Consider the following 19,409-nt stretch of genomic DNA (forward strand, 5'->3'; position numbering starts at 1 on the left):
GGATGTTGGCCTTATTTTATTTTTTCCAACAATTTATATTATGTTGGAGTCAATTGTCAAATTCTGCACTTGACTGTCCTCTGGAACTCTGTCATCAGAAGTGAAAATTCCTTATTACTTGACCCCCCCATGTCCTGGATAAGTGGAAAAAATGACCAACATACATTTTCTTCCCTTGAGGAGTTTGCAGACTCAAAAATGCCATCTTACACTAACCATTAAGAATTATTTTGAAGGTAAAGTAATCAGTAATAAGCCTTTAAACAGTATAAATTTTACTAGGGAAACCCCCATTCCCTAGACCACATTGTCTCTCAATAAGAAAGAAAAAATCAAACTCCCAAACAAAAATATCAACCCAATTTGTATTGAAATTGTGAAAAATCGTTAAGGGGAGGAGGAGCAGCTATTTCTACCATAAGCATTAGACAGTAGAGGAGTTCATAGGTAGAGAGCCTCAAAGCCATTTGGATTTGTCCAGAGTGGTTTGGAAATCTATTTTGCTGATAAGATATTTTCCCAATTTCCCCTTTCCCCACTAACCATCCTTTACTACCCATATACTTTTACTGTCCTTTGCATACAAAGGAGATTCCTATAAAAGCATGTATTGGTTGAGCATGGTCAGGATCATTGTATACAGTGACAAAATTGATTCATGAATAAAAGAAATGTTTATTAGCCATATCCCTTCAAAAAGTAGTAAATAGCAGATTTAGGTAGGCAGTTCTTGTAAGGTAAGGTAAAGTAAATTCTGTAGGGGCAAGCATTGTGTTTTGGGTTATCATCCACAGCCCTAAGTATGGAACCTTATATACAGTAGGTGCTCAGTATCTGAATTAAGCTGAGTTCAGTTACCTTGGAGCCCAATTTAAGCTGTGCAGCACAGCAGCTGATGAGGTAATTGATAGCCAATATACTATTCAGCAACTCAATTAAGTCCACTCTCATTAGGATAGATTGATCTTTTCTAGTGAAGGGGATTTGTGTTGAATCAGCAGTGAGAGAGAGAACACATTGTCTCGTCATGTCAGGGAGTGGGCTTCATTGTTTAGAAAATGGATCTTTTCATACCTTAAGTACTATCTGTCCCATGGGCCTGAGATATTAATGCCCTCCATTGCTAGAAAAATGCATCAGACAGGGATAAAATGGGAGAGAGGAAACATGAAATATGGGACCACCAATCATCTGACCTTGGAAGGTCTCCACATTCAGAGATTAGATGGGTTTGTTTTAAAGCCCCTAAACATTTTAAAATGACAAAATATTTCCTGAATACTTTATTTTAATACCTCCAGCTATCTTGATGAGAGGCAGTATGATATAGAGGAATGAACACTAGACTTGGTATCAGGAGACATCTGGGCTTAATCTCACCTTTGATACTTTTGAACCCCCTGTGACAATGAGTAAATGATCATATATTCCATGAGCCTTGATTGTATCATAAAGAAAATACCTATAGTACCTATATCACAAAGGGGTTTGTGGGGTTTGTGGTTCAAATGAGATTTTACATATCTATATTTAATACTCTAGAAAGCTTAAATCATTTTTATAAATGTGAGGTATTACAATTATTTCTTAATTGTAATAATACCTCAACCATGGTAGTCATCGTATACAGAGAGATATAGATTTAGATATATCCTAGTAAAGTTAGTACTATAAATCTGATATTTGTGTATCATCTTTTTTTAAGAAAAGCTTTGCCAAGCTGCTCATAGAGAGCTTCTGGTTCTTTTGTAACTCTTGGTAAAGACAGATTTAACATATTCTTTTGTCTTTTGCCATATGTTAGGTGACAGTTTTTCTTCAATACTCTTAGTGTTTGGATTCCAAATTCTCCGTGACTAATGTAATTGCCTTAGTATTGTTCAGCTGAAGTGCCTCCAGTTCAATGAGACTATTCACTTCCTATTAGCTCCAGACATCTTCCTATACATCTTACCCAGATCCAATTAGCCAACTCTCATTAGAGCTAATACCTTATTAGCAATATTACTGTACAGTCTACATGTATCCTTCCAACTAGCACTATCATGCCACCTACCAAGTCCATTAGCTATTGCTATTATATCATATAGTCTTGATTTCTGTTAGCTACAGTTATCCACATATATAACATACCAATATCATAAGATCATTGTTTTTTATTTTAAATTTTTTAAATCATTTTTTTTAGGGATCATAGATTTTGTGTTGAAAGAGACCTTTAGTTGTTATTTATTTATTTCACTTATTTCTGACATTTTGTGACCTCATTTGTGATTTTCTTAGTGAAGATAACTTTTTATCTTTCCAGCTCATTTTACAGAAGAGAAAACTGCGGCAAACAGGGTTAAGTGACTTGCCTAGGGTCACATAGCTAGTAAGTATTTGAGGCCAGATTTAAACTAAGTTTTCCCAACTAAAGGCCCAGAATCCTATCCACTGTGCCACCTAGCTGCCCAGAAAGAAACCTTAGAGGCCATCTAATTCAGTTCTCCTACTTTTACATATGTGGAAGCTAAGGCTCAGAATGATTTAATGTTTAGCACAGGTAACATGGGTATTATGTATCTAAGGAGGGATTAGATCCTCAGACTCCAAATGCAGTGCTGTTGTCCCTCTACTACACAAGAATTCACAAACTCTTTTAATTAAGTTAATTATTCTACTTACTCATAGATTCCCAATATAGATTCCTTATAGCCCATAGATTCCGTATTGCATTGACCCTATTGTAAATTTACATCCACATTATTCGATCTTAAGTCCTGCTAAAAGGAATGATGCCTTTGTTATGCTTTCTTTCCTTGGACAACATTTCCTTCCATCTCACTAAGTTGGATTCAAGTTATCAATTATCTAAGAATGTCTTATTGGGCAGAATCTTCACATCTTTGCTGTCTTATTAACCTGAAGAAGAGCATTAATAGGAAGTTGATGAGAAAATGGTGAAAATGGAGGAAAGAGGGAAATAATGGACTGGAGATCAAACCTGTGTTGTGTTGTACAGAGCAGAGAACTTATGCTGATAACTAACAACAATTTACAATTACCTACAGGACTGGATTAGTTTGTAGTATCATTTCAAATGTTTCCACATGAGTACAATATGCCATTTTTCCTGTGTATGAATACTATATAATACTGCTTCCATCCTCTGGAGTTTTTTTCAAGCATGAACCCTCTAGAGTTCTGTAAGGAAACTTCCTGACAATTTTGAGTCTTCCCCAACCCTAAGGAGGTATTTGAACAAAGACTAGATGACAACTTATCAGGTATGAAGTAGAGGGGATCCTTGTTCAGAAAGACGTTGCCCTCTAACCTTGAAGTTCTGTAATTCTGATATATTTACATTCTCCTTTCCTAGCCCTTTTCTACAATTCATGCACCTACACACTGTCTGATAGGTAGCAAGAGGTCATCCATTTACATCATCTTGTCAAGTTTTGTCAGATATGGAGTAGACGTAAAATATTTGCATGTTGTCTCCCCCAAGAGAATATGAGCTCCTTGAGAGCAAGGACAGTGTTTTTGCCTTTATTTTCATCCCCAGGTTTTGGCATAATGATAGACCTATAGGAAATCTTTAATAAATGCTTGTTGACTGATTTTTTTAACCTAAGGAATTATTGGACTCTCTTTGCCTCCAATTACTAATCTGTCAAATAAGGATAGTCTGACTCTATATGAAAATGTTTTGAAAACTTCCCAGTACTGTAAAAATGTTAAGTATTATTGTTATCAGCAGCAGTAGGAAAGAGGAAATCATTATTGTAATGATGATGATGATGATGATGATGACAATGATGATGACGATGACGATGATGATAATGATGATGATAATGGTGGATTTAGTGAGCCTAGAAAAGAAGTAACTGCCCATAGACGTAGGGCCAAGGAAGATTTGGCTAGATTTTGACAGGAAGCTTCCACTATCTGTGAGTGCAAATTGTAGCAAGTAACATCTCCTGAGTTTTTAGGGGATAGAACAAAAGGAACTTCTCGTGATTGTGGTTGTTGTTCAGTTACTTTCAGTGACCAACTTTTCACAATCCCATTTGGGATTTTCTTGGCAAAGATGCTAAAATGGTTTATTATTTCCTCTACTTCATTTTACAGTTGAGGAAACTGAAGCAAACAGGAATAAGTGACTTGCCAGGATCACAAAATTATTAAGTTACTGTATTCATCTTCGTAACTCCAGATCTAGCACCCTAGCTACTGTGCCATCTGTAAATGTCCTATAAAAAAGGGGTTTGGCCAGTCATTCTTGACATGCCATTAGTAAACCTTAAAATGCTATATGAATGCGACTTATGACATAGTGAAGAGAGTGTTACACATACTTTTACATCAATAACTATGCTTTTGTAAACTTTGTGTTAACCATATAAAATGAAATCAGGAGAACAACTTATATAATTATATAACTTATATAATATTGTAAAGACAAAAACCTTTTGAGAGGCTTAGCATTGTTCAATTAAATGACCAACCACAATTCCATAGGGCTTATGGCACCTCTTGACAGAGATGCGATAGACTCAAGGTATAAAAGTATCTTTATCCTTTTGGTTATGACCACTGCAGAAATTTATTTTCCTTGACTATACATATTTGCAACTGAAAATTTTACTTTTTTATTTTCTAGTGGGGATTGGAAGAAAAGAATAAAGGAGACATTTTGCTGATTGAAAAAGTAAAATTTAATTTTAAATAGAACTATATATCTGTGTTTTTATGTCTGAGTGAATAGAGTCTGGAAGACCTGGAATCAATTCCTACCTTATATAGCTGTTTCTTCCTGGACAAGTCACTTTACTACCTTTTAAGCCTTGGTTTTCTCATCTATAAAATGGGGATAATAATAACTCATAGTCAATCTGAGGAGTATTATCATTATTTATTAATGTGAGATCTTAGAGATCATCCATTTGAACCAATTTCATTTTGCAGGTGAGGAAACAGAAACTTGTATAGGAAAGTTATTCTAGTTCAAACAGCTGGTATGTACAGAACCAGTTCTTGACCCCAAGATTTCTGATCCCCAGATCATTGCTTTCAATAATAGTTCTTTTGCTCAGAAGTTCTAGTAACACAAACCTGCACAATATTTCCATAGAACTAGCTTTTAACACTATAAACATTTGCATGCTTTTTTTCTCAAAGTAAGCTTTTATGACCAGGGAATGAATCCTTTGTGCTTAGGAGGGAAGGTTCTGACTCAATCTCCCTCTTCACATTTTCTTCCATTCAATATGGGCAGAATCACAGTGTGGTTCTATTTAGCTGGATGAAATGAAATGAAAATGCACATTTTAATCAAGTGAAAAATGTCATCATATGTCTAATACAGGAATGAGGAATGGGGCAATCTGGCTAGCAAGGTGGAGTCATGGCTTCAGACTTAAAGGTAGATGGCCCCAGGCCCTGTATATAATAAATTAACAAGCAGCTAGGTCCCAATTAGTGCACAGAATCCTGTGAAGGGATAATCAGTTATATTTCTGTTATAATTCTATAAGTTATGATGATTGTTTCCAGCCTAGTGGAAATATGTAGCGCAAATTCAAGTCTGGGGAGGGGGGAGGGTGGCAAACCTGGGCTAGAAGTCTGAGAATTGGGCCCTTTCCTCTGCCTGACCCCATGAATTAGTCAGGCACTTATGGGGCTATGCTAGATGCTGAGGATGTAAATACCGTGAATGGAACAATCCTTACCAGCAAGAAGCTTACATATGCATGCTGCAAGACAGTAGCCCAGACCAAAGGGCACTGCAGACTGACGCCCAAATAAAAAGACTGATTTGGGAAAGCTGACTTGTTACTCTTTTAGTCTTAACTCATTTATTTGAGGGTGAAAGGACACATTGTTGTCTTGTCAGCCACTCTGAACCTCCAGCAGTTACTGTTGTTGAAGTGTTTTAATTGTGCCAGACTCCAAGATCCTGTGCTAGGTGCTGGGCATCCAAAGATAAGTATGAAACTGTTCTTACCCTCAGTGAGCCTACATTCTATTAGAAAAGGCAATAGGTGACACATATAAGCATATACAAACTGTTCTTGTTGTTCAATAATTTTCAGTTGCATTCAATCTATGACCCTATTTGGGATTTTCTTGGCAAAGACACTGGAGTGGTTTTCTATTTCCTTCTCCAGCTCATTTCACAGATGAGAAAACTGAAGCAAACAGGATTAAGTGATTTGCCCAGGATCACACAGCTAAGTGTCTGGGGTCAGATTTGCCTTCAGGAAGATGAGTTTTCCTGATAAAGTGCCTGACATATCATGCCATTTAGCTAACCTTATAATAACCATTAGTAGTATCCTCTAAAAATGAAAAGGTCACCAGAATGTGTTTACATTCATAGTGGATCGCCTGTACATAGTTATAAACAATGTACTTCATACATGGTTTTACAGAAGTAATTTTTCAAAGCACCCTCACGCACATTATTTTACCATAATCTCATTCCTTAAAGGGAGGGAAGGCATTATTATTCCTGTTTTGGAAATAGATAAAATAGAAATTTTTAAAATGACTTGTTCAATGTCACTTCTTAAATGACAATTTATTCTTGCACTGGTTAAATTTCTTCCATTTGATTCAATAGTAGTGAATTTTCAAGAAAAAAGGGTAATTTTCATAAATAGGGAAAATTGAGACCCAGGGTTTTGAAGTCACTGATCAAAGTCACAGAGTTTCTAAATGCCAGAACAGGATTTAAACCCTGGTCCTCTGACTTCAGAAATACAGCTCTTTCCTGATTTGTTCTTGTTATTTAGCAGTGCCCAACTCTTTGTGATCCCACTTGGTTTTGTTTTGTTTTGTTTTTTTGGCAAAAATATCAATATGATTTATCATTTCCTACCAATTCCTTTTACATGTAAGAAACTGAGGCAAATATAGTTACATGATTTGCCCAGGATCATATAGTTAATAAGTGTATGAGGTTGCATTTGAACTCAGGTCCTCCTGATTCTAGGCCTGGTATTCTGTACACTGTGGCACCACCTAGCAGTCCTTTCCTTGTCTCATAGCAGACTTTTTAGATTAGATTTTAAGATTTGCCTTTGTATCTCTAGGGCCTTTGCAGTATTAGGTGCTTAATAAATATTTGCTAAATTGAATTAAATTGATTTCCCCCTCTTAACAGTTCTCTACTACATAAAATAATAAGAAAAAATATACCCTGTTGCTTTCCAAACAAGATCCTCCTTCGAGTTCTTAGATTAAACTTCCAGATGGTTCATTGTTATTTGCCCTTGATTGTCACAAACCCCAAACCTGGTGTTGAAAAGATCCCTAGTAGCAGCTTTGTATGGATTAAACACATCCATTCTCTAGCCACCCTGGCAGGTCTCTGGACATATTGTTTACCAAATACCTCACTGCCTCTTCATCACAAATACAGCTGATTGTGTGAAGGGCTTCCTTCCCTGGCCCACACCCCATCAATCCCTCTCCCCTGCCAGAGGCAGCATAGAAAGGAAGAGCAGTTCTTGACAGTGAGGACCCTGGGGCATTTATGTCTCAGCACCGGATGGTGAGGGACGGCTGCTGGCAAGACTGGCCCATCTGGCAGAATGGAGAAGAGGTCCTGATGTCCTGATGGGCAGGCAGTAAATCCCAGAGCTAGAGTGGGGTGGATCTTGCTTTCATCTGCCCAGAGGATGCCTACAGGCAGTCTCAGACTGTGCCAACATGAGACAGAAGTTGAAAGTTGCTCATACCTTTCTTATTTTTCTAATTCTGCTGGAGTGAAGGAACATTTTCTTTCATTATCATTGCTATGAGACCTTAAATATTTCCCTGAAGGTGCCATGGCACAAAGTGATTTCCATCAGATTTGCTGAGGTCTGATATACAGATGTAGACAAAAACTGCAGAGGACAGACATCCAGGTGAATAATAAGTGCTCAGTGGCAAGGTCTATTAAAAAACAAATGTGAAAGATCCAAAATAAAGTCTTTGAAAAAGAATAGCTAAATGTTTGGGGTTTGAAAAGGTATATTTACTCTGGGCTACAGAGAGAGCTATAGATAAAGCATAAGTGGTCAGGCACACCCATGGCTCTGTTTCCTCACTTGTGGCCCTAATCCAAATGAAACAATCCCTAATGCATTTTTAATGTTGGTACAGTATTTGTACTCTGGCCTGTGGCATGGGGCTTCTTATTCAGAAAATTAATTTTTTATCCTTATAAATATGCAATTCTTAAAGATCTGTTGAATTCTTAAATGTGATTTTCACTTTGGACCAACTTTGTATTATTAGAACATATCTCCAATGAAAGCCAATGAGAAAATAAGACTTAGTGTCTAAAAATCAGTTTTAAAAAAAAGTTTACAACTTTGAAACAAAAGAAATATCACAGGCTTAGATGTCAATAAGTCATAGAATCTTAGAATCTCAGATTTGGAAGGATCTCAAAGACCATTTAGTTCCACTGTCTCATTTGACGAGATAAAATTATTGCTTTTTTCTAGTTGAATAAAGATACAAGATGTAAGGTTATCTTCATCCTTATTTTAGAAACATTTTTCTTCTTGTTTCTTTGATGGAGTTCAGACAGGTTTGCTCCCAGGACAAATTGCTATCCTGCCATCATTTTTATTTATTGTTCTGAAAGCTATTAAATAGATGAATAAAATGCTTGCTTCCTGTTTTTGAATAAAGACATTTCAATGGAAGCTCATCTTCTGTGGACTCACTAAAAACATCGTCAATATAATTTCAGTAGAAGAAAAATGTAGAATAAAATTTCAGAGGGGTTCAGTGGATAAAGCCTGTATCCAAAGTTAAGAAGACCCAAGTTCAAATTCTGCTTCAGATACTTACTAGCTATGTGATTTGGGGCAGAAACGAATTAAACTCATGTTATGCCCATCATCCTGTCTAGAAGGGAAAAAATGAGCTTCTATTAAGCTCACTTATTATATCCACTATGTGTTGGATGTTATGCTAAGCATTTTACAAATATTGTCTCATTTAATCAGCATAATGCCCCTAGAAGATAAGTGCTATTATCACAACCATGAGATCATCTTCTTTGATTATGTCTCTGTATTTTGAAATTTTTTTGTTCCCCACATTTTGGAGATTTTCTATTATAAATATTGTTCTTTTGGATCAATATTATATTTGGCAATTACAGGCAACAAGTCAATCTATAATAATAATTCAACTTTAATACAATTTATCATTTGATTTCTCAATAATACTTTAAGGACTATATTTGTGTTATAGGAAATTTGTTACTTGTTAACTCATGAAAGATATCTTCTAATATGTCATTCTAGTTGCCAAGTAATGTCTTTCTAGGAGGTCTCTGGTAAGCAATGATTTTTTTTTCCAATTGCTGCATTGCACATATTCTATCATTTCCTTTCACAATATACATTGACCATTAAGTCTGGACTCCTTAAAGATAATATAAATAATTATTTATAATTATGATTCAGTCTGAATTGTTCTCATAAACCTTTTTTTTTCACAAACAAATCCAACTTATTCATTTCTTTATTGTTTCTCTGTTAATATTTTTTTACTGGTTCTATGTAGATGTTGTTCATTGAAGTCCATCTCAAGCACATCATAGGTTCTGGAGATAAATTGATTTCATTTATGTTCATTATTTATTTGTTCTGAGGCAATTGGGATTAAGTGAGTTATCCAGGGTCACACAGCTAGGAAGTGTTAAGTGTCTGAGGCTGGGTCTGAACTCAGATCCTTCTGATTCTAGGGCTGATGCTCATCTATCACACCATCTAGCTATTCGTCTCCCCTTCTATTTTTTGCAACCCAAAGTATTTTTTGTAACTTTGTGTTCTGAGAATATATTCCATTCTAGTTCTTCATTTTTTACAAAAAGGTATGTCTCCTTCTTAGGTGCCCTAAGGTGATAGAACCTCTCTTTCAAAAATATTATGCACACTTTTTCTTCTATTCCAAATTTTTCATAGTCCATTCTTTGGTTCTAATGAAAATGTATCATGGCTGGTATTTTACATAGTAGATATCAAATCCTTTAAATGTGTTGTCCCCATTTAGCTTTGACTTCACAATGCCATAAAATATCTTGATAGCTTTATGCTCAATATATCTTTCTTGGAGGAGACCATGCCAATTTTGTAAGTATTACCTTCACCCATTGCTCCAATTTGTCCTCTGAAATCAAATTCAAAGCCTTCACACCCTGTATTTCCTTGGCATACATTAGGAACTTTACAATTATGGAGTCAAAATGACATTTTCATATAATTGGAGAAAGATTCCATGAATTGAAGAAGCTGTTTAAAGTGTTTTTCAGTGAACTTACATAGCTTGATGGCATCCATGTATATCAAGTGATTAATAAGATGTTGTGCTTTGACACCCTCTTTAATTTTGAAGCTATTTGGAAGTTCAATTTAGAAGAAATGATAATAGATTTTAGGTAAGGCAGAATAGTAATAGATTTAAGCTGTTAACTCTGAAGTATTCCCTCTTTTGTGTCAATTATTCTTGACATTATTGTGTGGGTGGACTATTTATAATAAGGAGCAGTTTTTGGTGATGGGCAGCAAATATTTCAGTATTCTCATTACATGAGTCTATTTTAAATAGATACCAGTTTTGACAGCTCTTTATAGATATTATGGATGCTGTTCCTATATCTTTCAGAGGGGATGAAATCTTGGGGAGAAATAGCTTGTCATCAGCAAACATTTATTAAGTCAACAAGCACTTATTAAGTGCCTATTATGTGCCAGGATAAGTACTCCAAATATTAAAAAAAAAAAAAAAGCAAAAACAATCTTTGTCTTTAAGGAGCTTACAATTGAATGGAAGACAACATTCAAGAAATTATATATAAATAAGATACATATGTGTATTTATGATACATATATATTATAAATTGGAGATAATCTTAAAGAGAAGACACTATAATTAAGGAGAGAAGCAGGAGATAAGATTTTAGTATAGACTTAAAGAAGACCAGGAAAGTTAGGAGATAGAGATAATAAAGAAGAGAATTCCTGGCAAGCGGGCAGCCAATGAAAATGTCCAGTCAGATGATGGAATGTCTTGTGTGAGGAATAGCAAGTGAGAGTAAAAAGTTTTAAAAAAACTGGAAAGGGGCCAAATTATGAAGGATTTTAAAAGCTAAGCAGTAGTCATCAAAACCATTTGAACTGGCTAAGAAATAGAGTAGTTGATCAGTGGAATAGGTTAGGTTCACAAGACACAATAACCAATGACTATTGTAATCTAGTGTTTAATAAACACAAAGATTGCAGTTTCTGGGATAAGAACTCACTATTTGACAAAAATTGCTGGGGAAATTGGAAAACAGTATGGCAGAAATTAGGCATTGACCAACACTTAACACCCTATACCAAGTTAAGGTTGAAATGGGTTCGTGATTTAGACATAAAATGTTATGCTATAAGCAAATTAGGAGAACAAGGGAGAGTCTACCTCTCAGATTTGTGGAAAAGGGAGGAATTTATGGCCAGAGAAGAACTAGAGAACATTATAAAATGAAAAAATTGATCATTTTAAATATATTTATTCAAAAAGATTTTGTACAAACAAAACCAATGGAGATAAGATTAGAAGGGAAACAGAAAACTGGGGGGAAATTTTACATCCAAGGGTTGTGATAAAGGACTCATTGCTAAAATATATACAGAATTGACTCATATTTATAAGAATACAAGCCATTCAAAGATTGATAATGGTCAAAGGATATGAACTGATAATTTTCAGATGAAGAAATTAAAACTATTTGTAGTCATATGAAAAAATGCTCTGTCACTATTGATCAGAGAAATGCAAATTAAGACAATTCTGTGATACCACTGCACATCTCTCAAACTGGCTATGATGATATTTTGAATACATTTTAGAGGGCATGTAAAAAATGGGACACATACATTGTTGTGGAGTTGTGTACTGATCCAACCATTCTGGAGAGCAATTTAGAACTATGCCCAAAAGGCTATCAAACTGTACATACCCTTTGATCCAGCAATGTCTCTAGTGACTCTGTATCCCAAAGAGATCATAAAAAAGGGAAAAGGACCCACATGTGCAAAAATGTTTGTAGTAGCCGTTTTTGTACTGGTAATGAACTAGAAACTGAATGGATACCCACCAGTTGGGGAATGGCTGAAAAAGTTATGGTATATGAATATTATAAAATATTATTTTTCTACAAAAAACAATCAACAGGAGGATTATAGAGAGGTCTGGTGAGACTTACATAAACTAATGCTAAGTGAAGTGAGTAGAATCAAGAGAACATTGTATATAGTAACAATTAAATTATGTGATGATCAACTGATAAACAGGACTCTTTTCAACAATGAGTTTATTTGTGCCCATTCCAATAGACCTGTGATGGGGAGAACCATCTGCATCCAGAAAGAGGTCTGTGGGAACTACATATGGATCACAATATAATATTTTCACCTTTTTTGTTGTTGTTTGCTTGTTTTTTTTTCTAATTTTTTTCTTTTTGACCTGATTTTTCTGGTGCAGCATGATAAATGTAAGAATATGTATAGAAGAATTGCTCATGTTTAACATAGTTGGGGTTATTTGCTGTTTAGGGGAGGGGTAGGAGGAAGGAAGAGAAAAAAATTTGGAACCCACAGTTTTCCAAGGGTGAATGTTCAAAACTATCTTTGCATATATTTTGAAATAAAAAAAAATTATTATTTAAAAGAAGGAGAAGGAGATGTTCAGGAGAAGAGAGTAACTGAGTGTCAAAAACTGCCAAAAACAAACAAACAAAAAGTCCAGAAAGATGAGGATCCAGATTGTTATTTATTTATTATTCTCTGAAGGGAATTAATTGCCATATTGAGAGAGAGAGACTATGAGGCACAGAAAGGAGTAAGAGAAATTCTTTCCAGAAAGATTGAGAGATTTTACTGTTGTGGAGAAAGAGTCTCAAAACATTTTGAAATAACTGTTTAAATGTTATTTTGTGAAGAGACATTATGAATGGAATTCTTGAGGTTCAGATTACCTTCCTGAGAGAACCTGAAGGCTCTTTCTACCTGAAGGAGGAGTCAGTGATCACATAGGAGAGAGCATTTCTTCCATTCTATCTTTTTCCTGCTTTTGGAAAGATGATTGTATTGCAAGTAATTAGTTACATCTTTGTTTTATTGCTACTGTAATAAATTATGACAGTAACTGTGACCAAAACATCAGTTTGATGATACAATTGTTTCAGCCTATGAGACCATGGGTTTTGAAAGAAAGGAAGGAAAATGTATAGGAAAAGAATATCTCCATTTTGTGTCTAAACTCTCTGCTCCTCTATGAACTATCCTCTCTCTGCTGTTTCCCTCCTGACTCCCACATGACATAAATTTTGAGTTAAATTTGGAGTTGTTCTTGTTGTTATTACCACCACCATTATTATCAGAAGAAAAAATAATTCCTACCTTCTTCTAAGGAGTTCAGATAGAAATTATCCCAATACAAATCCTTGCCTTTTTTTTTAATTCTTAATATGCTATGAATTCTTGTATAAGTATTTTTATGCTTTTTATATTTTTGTACTTTTGTATAAGTAACCTTTTGATATCTGAAAAAAATGATTGTAGATTAATTTTCTGTTTAATTATGTTTTTTTTTTCAGTAGAAATGATTGAAAGTCTTTTACTTCTTTGTATCTCCATTGCCTCCCCTGAAAGATGATGCTGAATCTCTCTGGATAGTTAATTCTTGCTTGTAACCCCATGTCCTTTGCATCCCAGAATATGATATTCTAGGCCCTACAATTTTTTATTGAAGAAGCTGCCAAATCCTGGGTAATCCTGACTGTTGTTCCTTGATATTTGAATTGGTTTTGTCTGGCAGCTTACAGTATTTTTTTTCCTTGAGATAGTAGTTTTGAAGTTTTGCAACAATGTTCCTTGAGGTTTTCCTTGTGGAAGCTCTTTCTGAAGGTGATCGAAGTATTTTTTCAATCAGTATTTCCCCCTCTGTTTTTAGAGTATTGCCACAATTTTCCTTAATGGTCTCTTGCAGAATGCTGTCCAGGCTCATTTTTGGAGGCCTTCAGGTAGGCCCATAATTTTTAAATTGCCTCTTCTGGATCTATTTTCTAGGTCTGCTGTTTTTCCAATGAGACATTTCATATTTTCTTCCATTTTTCATTCTTTTTTAGTTTGTTTGACTGGTTTTTGCTTTCTCACAAAGTCATTAATTTCCATTTGCCCTTTTCAAGTTTTTAATGTGTGATTTTTCTTCTTTAGCTTTTGTATATCTTTTCCCATTTGGTTAATTCTATGGTTTAAGGAATTGTTTTCTTCAGACTTTTTTCCTTTCCTTTTCCAAATTGTTGATTCTCTCATGCATATTTCTCATTTACTTTTTCTTTTTTTCTTCTATCTCTCTTATTTGGCTTTTAAAATCGTTTATGAGCATTTCTAAGATATCTCTTTGGGCTTGAGACTAATTCATATCACTCTGAGATTTTTTCTATGGACATTCTGTCCTCATTTTGAGTGCTTATTTTGGTGTGCCCTGTCACCACAGTAGCTTACTACAGTAGCAAGATTCTTTTCTGTTTCTGGCTCGTTTTCTTTCCTTTTCTTTTGGTATTTTCTCTTATTTTATTTTTAAGGTCAAGCTCTGCTCCTGGGGTATAGGGAGTGCTACTCCCAACTTCCTGTGCAGATCTGAACTTTGGCTTTGAGCACAGGGGCCCCTTGTGTTTGCAGGGGAATAGCTTTGCCTGTTCTTTTCAGGAAATAGTCTGGTTTCCAGAGTTTGACTTCTGAGCTGAGACTGGAAGCTATCCCACTGATTTGCTCTTTTACTGAGCCAGGACTGAGGGTCTTAATTATAGATTTGCTGTGATTAAGACCTTTCACTAACTTCCCTGCAATTTTTCTGAGTTAGACTGAACACCTTTTTCACGCCAATGAGACTGACCTTTTTTGAAGTTTTTTCAGTCTATCTTGAGGTGGAGAGTGGTTTCATTCTGTAAGACTGTTCAGAGGCTTGGTTTCATGTGATTTTCAAAAGAGATTTATAATTGAAAAAATAACACACTGTAAGTTTACCTTTTATAGATTTAATGTAAACATCCTTGGCACAAAGATTTTTTATTTTTTTTTATTATCATAGAAAAAATTTTTAAATTTTTTGGAGAACATTCAAATAGCAACTAACAGAAATTGTCCTAGAATAACTTCTTATTATGCTTTTGTATTTATTGTTCTACACATTATTGAACATGTAGCTTTTTTCAAGTCTTTTTCTATAGCTTTTGAAAGTATTGATATACAATACAAGCTTATCTTCTATTGGCTCATTGAAAGGCTTCTCTTTGCAAGTTCAGAAGCAGACAGGAAATGGTGTATACTTCAACCTATTTCCTCAAGATTTTGATTTCTTCTAAAAGTTCCTTTCATTTAACTAAGAGATTGAGAATTTGATGTGACTGCATAGATTTCAAATGTCATTCTTTTTTCTAGTAAATTTATTTTAAATACATTTTACTTTATGAATCATGTTGGGACAGAAAAATCAGAGCAAAAGGGAAAAACCATGGTAGAGATTAAAAAACAGAAAAAAAAAAAAGTGAACATAGCATGTGTTGATTTATATTCAGTCTCCTTAGACCTTTTTCTGGATACAGATGACATTTTCTGTCCAAAATCTATTGGGATTGCTTTGGATCACTGAACTTCTGAGAACCTGATCTTTCATAATCGATCATCATACATTCTTGCTGTTACTGTGTACAATGTATTTCTGGTTCTGCTTGTTTCACTTAGCATCTGTTAATATAAATCTTTCCAGGCCTTTCTAAAATAGGTTTGTTCATCATTTTTTACAGAACAATAATATTCTTTTAAGTTCATATTCCACAACTTGTTCAGCCATTCCCCAATTGATGAGCAACTACTCATTTTCCAATTCTTTCCTCGCACAAAAAGAGATGCTCTAAATATTTTTGTACATGTGGGTCCTTTTCCCTCTTTTAAGATTTCTTTGGGATACAGATCCCGTAATGACACTGCTGGGTATTTTTTTCTAATAAATTTATTTATTTTTAATACACATTACTTCATGAATCATGTTGGGAGAGAAAAGTCAGAGCAAAAGGGAAGAGACATGGGAGAGATGAAAACAAAAGAGAAAAAAAGAAGTGAACATAGCATGTGTTGATTTACATTTAGTCTCCTTAGTTTTTTTTTTTTTTTCTGGATGAAGATGGTGTTTTCTGTCAAATGTCATTTTTAAGACTTTTCTGGATTGGTGTTAAGTCTGGGTGATTTGGGACAACATTTCAATCTGTGATAATGGTCTGGTTCCAGTTCAGTTTATTATTTGGTGAAGATGAAAGAGAAGATGACAATGATGATGAGGACAATCTTGATTTCCACCTTCTGTCATCAGTGTAGCACACATTTGCCAAGATGAAGAAATTTGGACTTTGCTTGAGACTTTTCAGAAAGTAGTGTGAGCACTGCACTAAAATCCAGGTGGTACTAACTTTCCCCTTTTCCTCCTTGTTGCAGGTTGGCCATGGGTGAACCTCTCAGTCATGGGATTCCTGTATTCTTATTCCCATGTGGGCATTGCCTGGTCTCAGACTTATGCCACAGATTAATACTATCTGCCTCCTACTCCTGGTCAGATGTCCATTTTGGGAAGATCACTTTGACATCTGAGTGGAGAAGGGACTGGAGTGGAAAGAGCCTTTAGACAATAAAACCATTGGAAGAAGATGGCACCTCTTCATGATTTCCAATTGAAGGACTACTCGCTGAGAGGAACTCAGGAGCCATCTTCTACATCATCTTCATTAGTTTTGTCAAAGACACCTCCAGAAGAACCCAATCTGGGGCTGAGACCTTGAAATCACACAGCATATTTTCCCACCAGAGGAATTTTATATTTAAAGAAACTGAGAGCAAGAAGAGAGCTTTAAAGACAGGGCTGTGCTGTAATTGCTACAAATCACTCCTCAGTTTATTATTTTGTTGATTGAGAAAACATCAACAAGGCAGATTAAACTTGCATGACATGGGTACTCTTCCCCCCCCCCCCGGTATAATGTTTACCAGCACACCACTGTTTATAGCTAATATATGAGAACATAGGCTTTGGAGTTTAAAGAAACTTTGTACATCATCTAATGTAATCCTTTCTGCCATTTTTGCATATGAGGAATGTGAAGACTAGAAAAATGAAAGGATTTTCCCAAGATTATGTAGTAAGTGGCAGAGTTTGAATTCAAATCCAGATCATCTGACACCACATTCAGTGTTCTTTCCACCACACAAATGTTGCTCTTTGTTTAAGGTAGGGATCCAAATATGTATACAAAATGAAAATTTAAAAAAGAGAGGAGGAGGAAAGAGAATAGAGAGAGCATAGTATGGAAGCATTTTCTTTTCTTTTTTGCTGATTAATTTTGTTCTCTTTTGTTAAATGCTAACCTTTTCATGAATTTATCCCTTATTTCATGTGTTTTTGTTAATAGTAATTGAGCTTAATATGAATTTAAGCAGTTATATTTACTGATTAGTGGCTAGGACATCACACTGATTTTATATTTTGTTTTTGTTGATTGTCATTTAGTTCCTAATATTTTAAAAAGCAACAACATTTACTGATTAGAGGAATCGACTGTCCTCCCATTCCACTGAAAATCTTGTTTCTTGAGTATTTATTCATTCACTGGACATTAAGTGCCCACCATAAGCATATATAGAATGTGTAGTCTGTGGGCCTGAGGAAGACACAGTGGTAATGCTCACTACAGATTGTGGTGGTACAGTTGGCCCACACTAGTGCTCATCTTTGGTGCTTACTATATGCAGACACTGGGAGATATTTAAAAACAAACTAGGATTAAATGTTGTACCATGGGGTGAGATTTATAGACCAATAAAGGAATGAGAAAGAGAAAGAGACACAGAGAGATAAGACAAAAGAAGAAAGACAGAGACAGAGCAAAACACCCCAAATAACTTTGATACATAATCTATCAGAGAAGTGCAAGAAAAGGTTGTATAATTATTCAGCAGGAATGTTGTAGAGAGAATTCTTGTTCTGGGTTTGATTGGACTAGAAGACCTTTACAATCCTTTTTTTTAATTTTCTATTTCTAATATTCACTGGATATAAAGAAGAAACTCATTAACAAGAGATCTGGGGGAGAAAGGAGAAGAAAGAGAGAGAAGTGGAGCATGTGTGTTCCACAGAACCTTCATCTACCTCTTGTATTTCCTATTTCTCTGTAAGGTTTAACTCGTGTCACCTCCTACCTTGATTCCTTGATTCTTTTACTTTTAGTTTTCCATATATATTTTGTTCCCTCCCAGTAGAATGTAAGCTCCTTGAGGGCAGAAACTATTTCCATTTTTGTTTTTGTATTTTTAGTTCTAAGGACATAGCAGATGCCTAATAAATGCTTTTGAACAGAATTGCATTGAATCTCCTGGCCAGTGTATTTCTGTAATATTTCTACTATATATTCAAGTATGCCTTCTCCCATGTCCTGTCATATATTTTCCATGTCTTAAGTTCCTTGTGTTATTTATTTCCTCAATAGAAAATAATTGAAGTTAGTTATGCATTTGTGGCAAGATCTTCAGGATATGGCAGAGTAAAACTTTTTCCATTATATGCTAGGGTAAGGAGTTGATGCTTTTACTTTTTCCAATTTAATCATCACATGTGATTCCTTATTTTGTCATCAGAGCTGGGTTCCCACACCCTTTGGACGGAGGGCAACATGACAATCAGCTAAATGGTATGTATTTTCATAAGCAACATTCATAAACACTTCTGGACACCTTTAGGGAAAAGGTTCTGAGTTTGTACCTAACAAATATATAGTCTTTGCTCAGTAATTTTTGTCACATTGGTCTGATTTCTACAGAAATTTTCAGTGGCTTCCTTACCTCTGACAAAGTATGAACTTTGATCCTGTCATTTAAGGCCATTACAAATGTGGTTTCGACTATATTTCTGGTTTTATGTCATATCACTCCCTTCTGTGTACTCTACATTTCATTCAAACTGGAATAATTCCTTGTTGCCCATTCTCCTGTCTGTTTTCCTATCTCTGGACTTTGGCTCATATCTATGCTTATACCTATTTCTATGCCTCAGTGTTCCCTCTCTTATACTTCTGACTCCTAAAGTCTCTCCCTTACTTGTTCCCCAATCCTTATGTTTTTCTGTGAATAAAATAAGAATGACTTCTGCCTCCTCCAGTGTCTCCTAGCTCTTGATCTGAACTCATCTCCTTTTTATTATAACCATTTAGATTTATATCTTTCCTATAATTCCAAATAGAATCAAAATCTCCTTCCAATGGAAAGGTTCTGTGCTCCATCTTGTAGGTGACATTGTACTGAATACTACAGGGTCTCCTCAATTAT

At 35.1% G+C, this 19,409-nt stretch overlaps 1 protein-coding gene across 3 annotated transcripts in view; it reads left to right on the forward strand.

The window, feature by feature from the left end:
- Positions 1–18,391, forward strand: part of HHAT (hedgehog acyltransferase) — a 479,576-nt gene extending 461,185 nt beyond the window's left edge. For all 3 annotated transcript variants that reach the window (XM_031937309.1, XM_031937308.1, XM_031937310.1), the window contains exon 12: positions 16,533–18,391. In XM_031937309.1, the coding sequence (XP_031793169.1) occupies positions 16,533–16,624 (92 nt within the window). In that variant the 3' untranslated portion in view covers positions 16,625–18,391. The remainder of the gene's footprint in view (positions 1–16,532) is intronic.
- Positions 18,392–19,409: the final 1,018 nt, after the last annotated feature.

The sequence above is a fragment of the Sarcophilus harrisii genome, chromosome 4 (genome assembly GCF_902635505.1).
Source record: "Sarcophilus harrisii chromosome 4, mSarHar1.11, whole genome shotgun sequence".
NCBI lineage: Eukaryota > Metazoa > Chordata > Mammalia > Dasyuromorphia > Dasyuridae > Sarcophilus > Sarcophilus harrisii.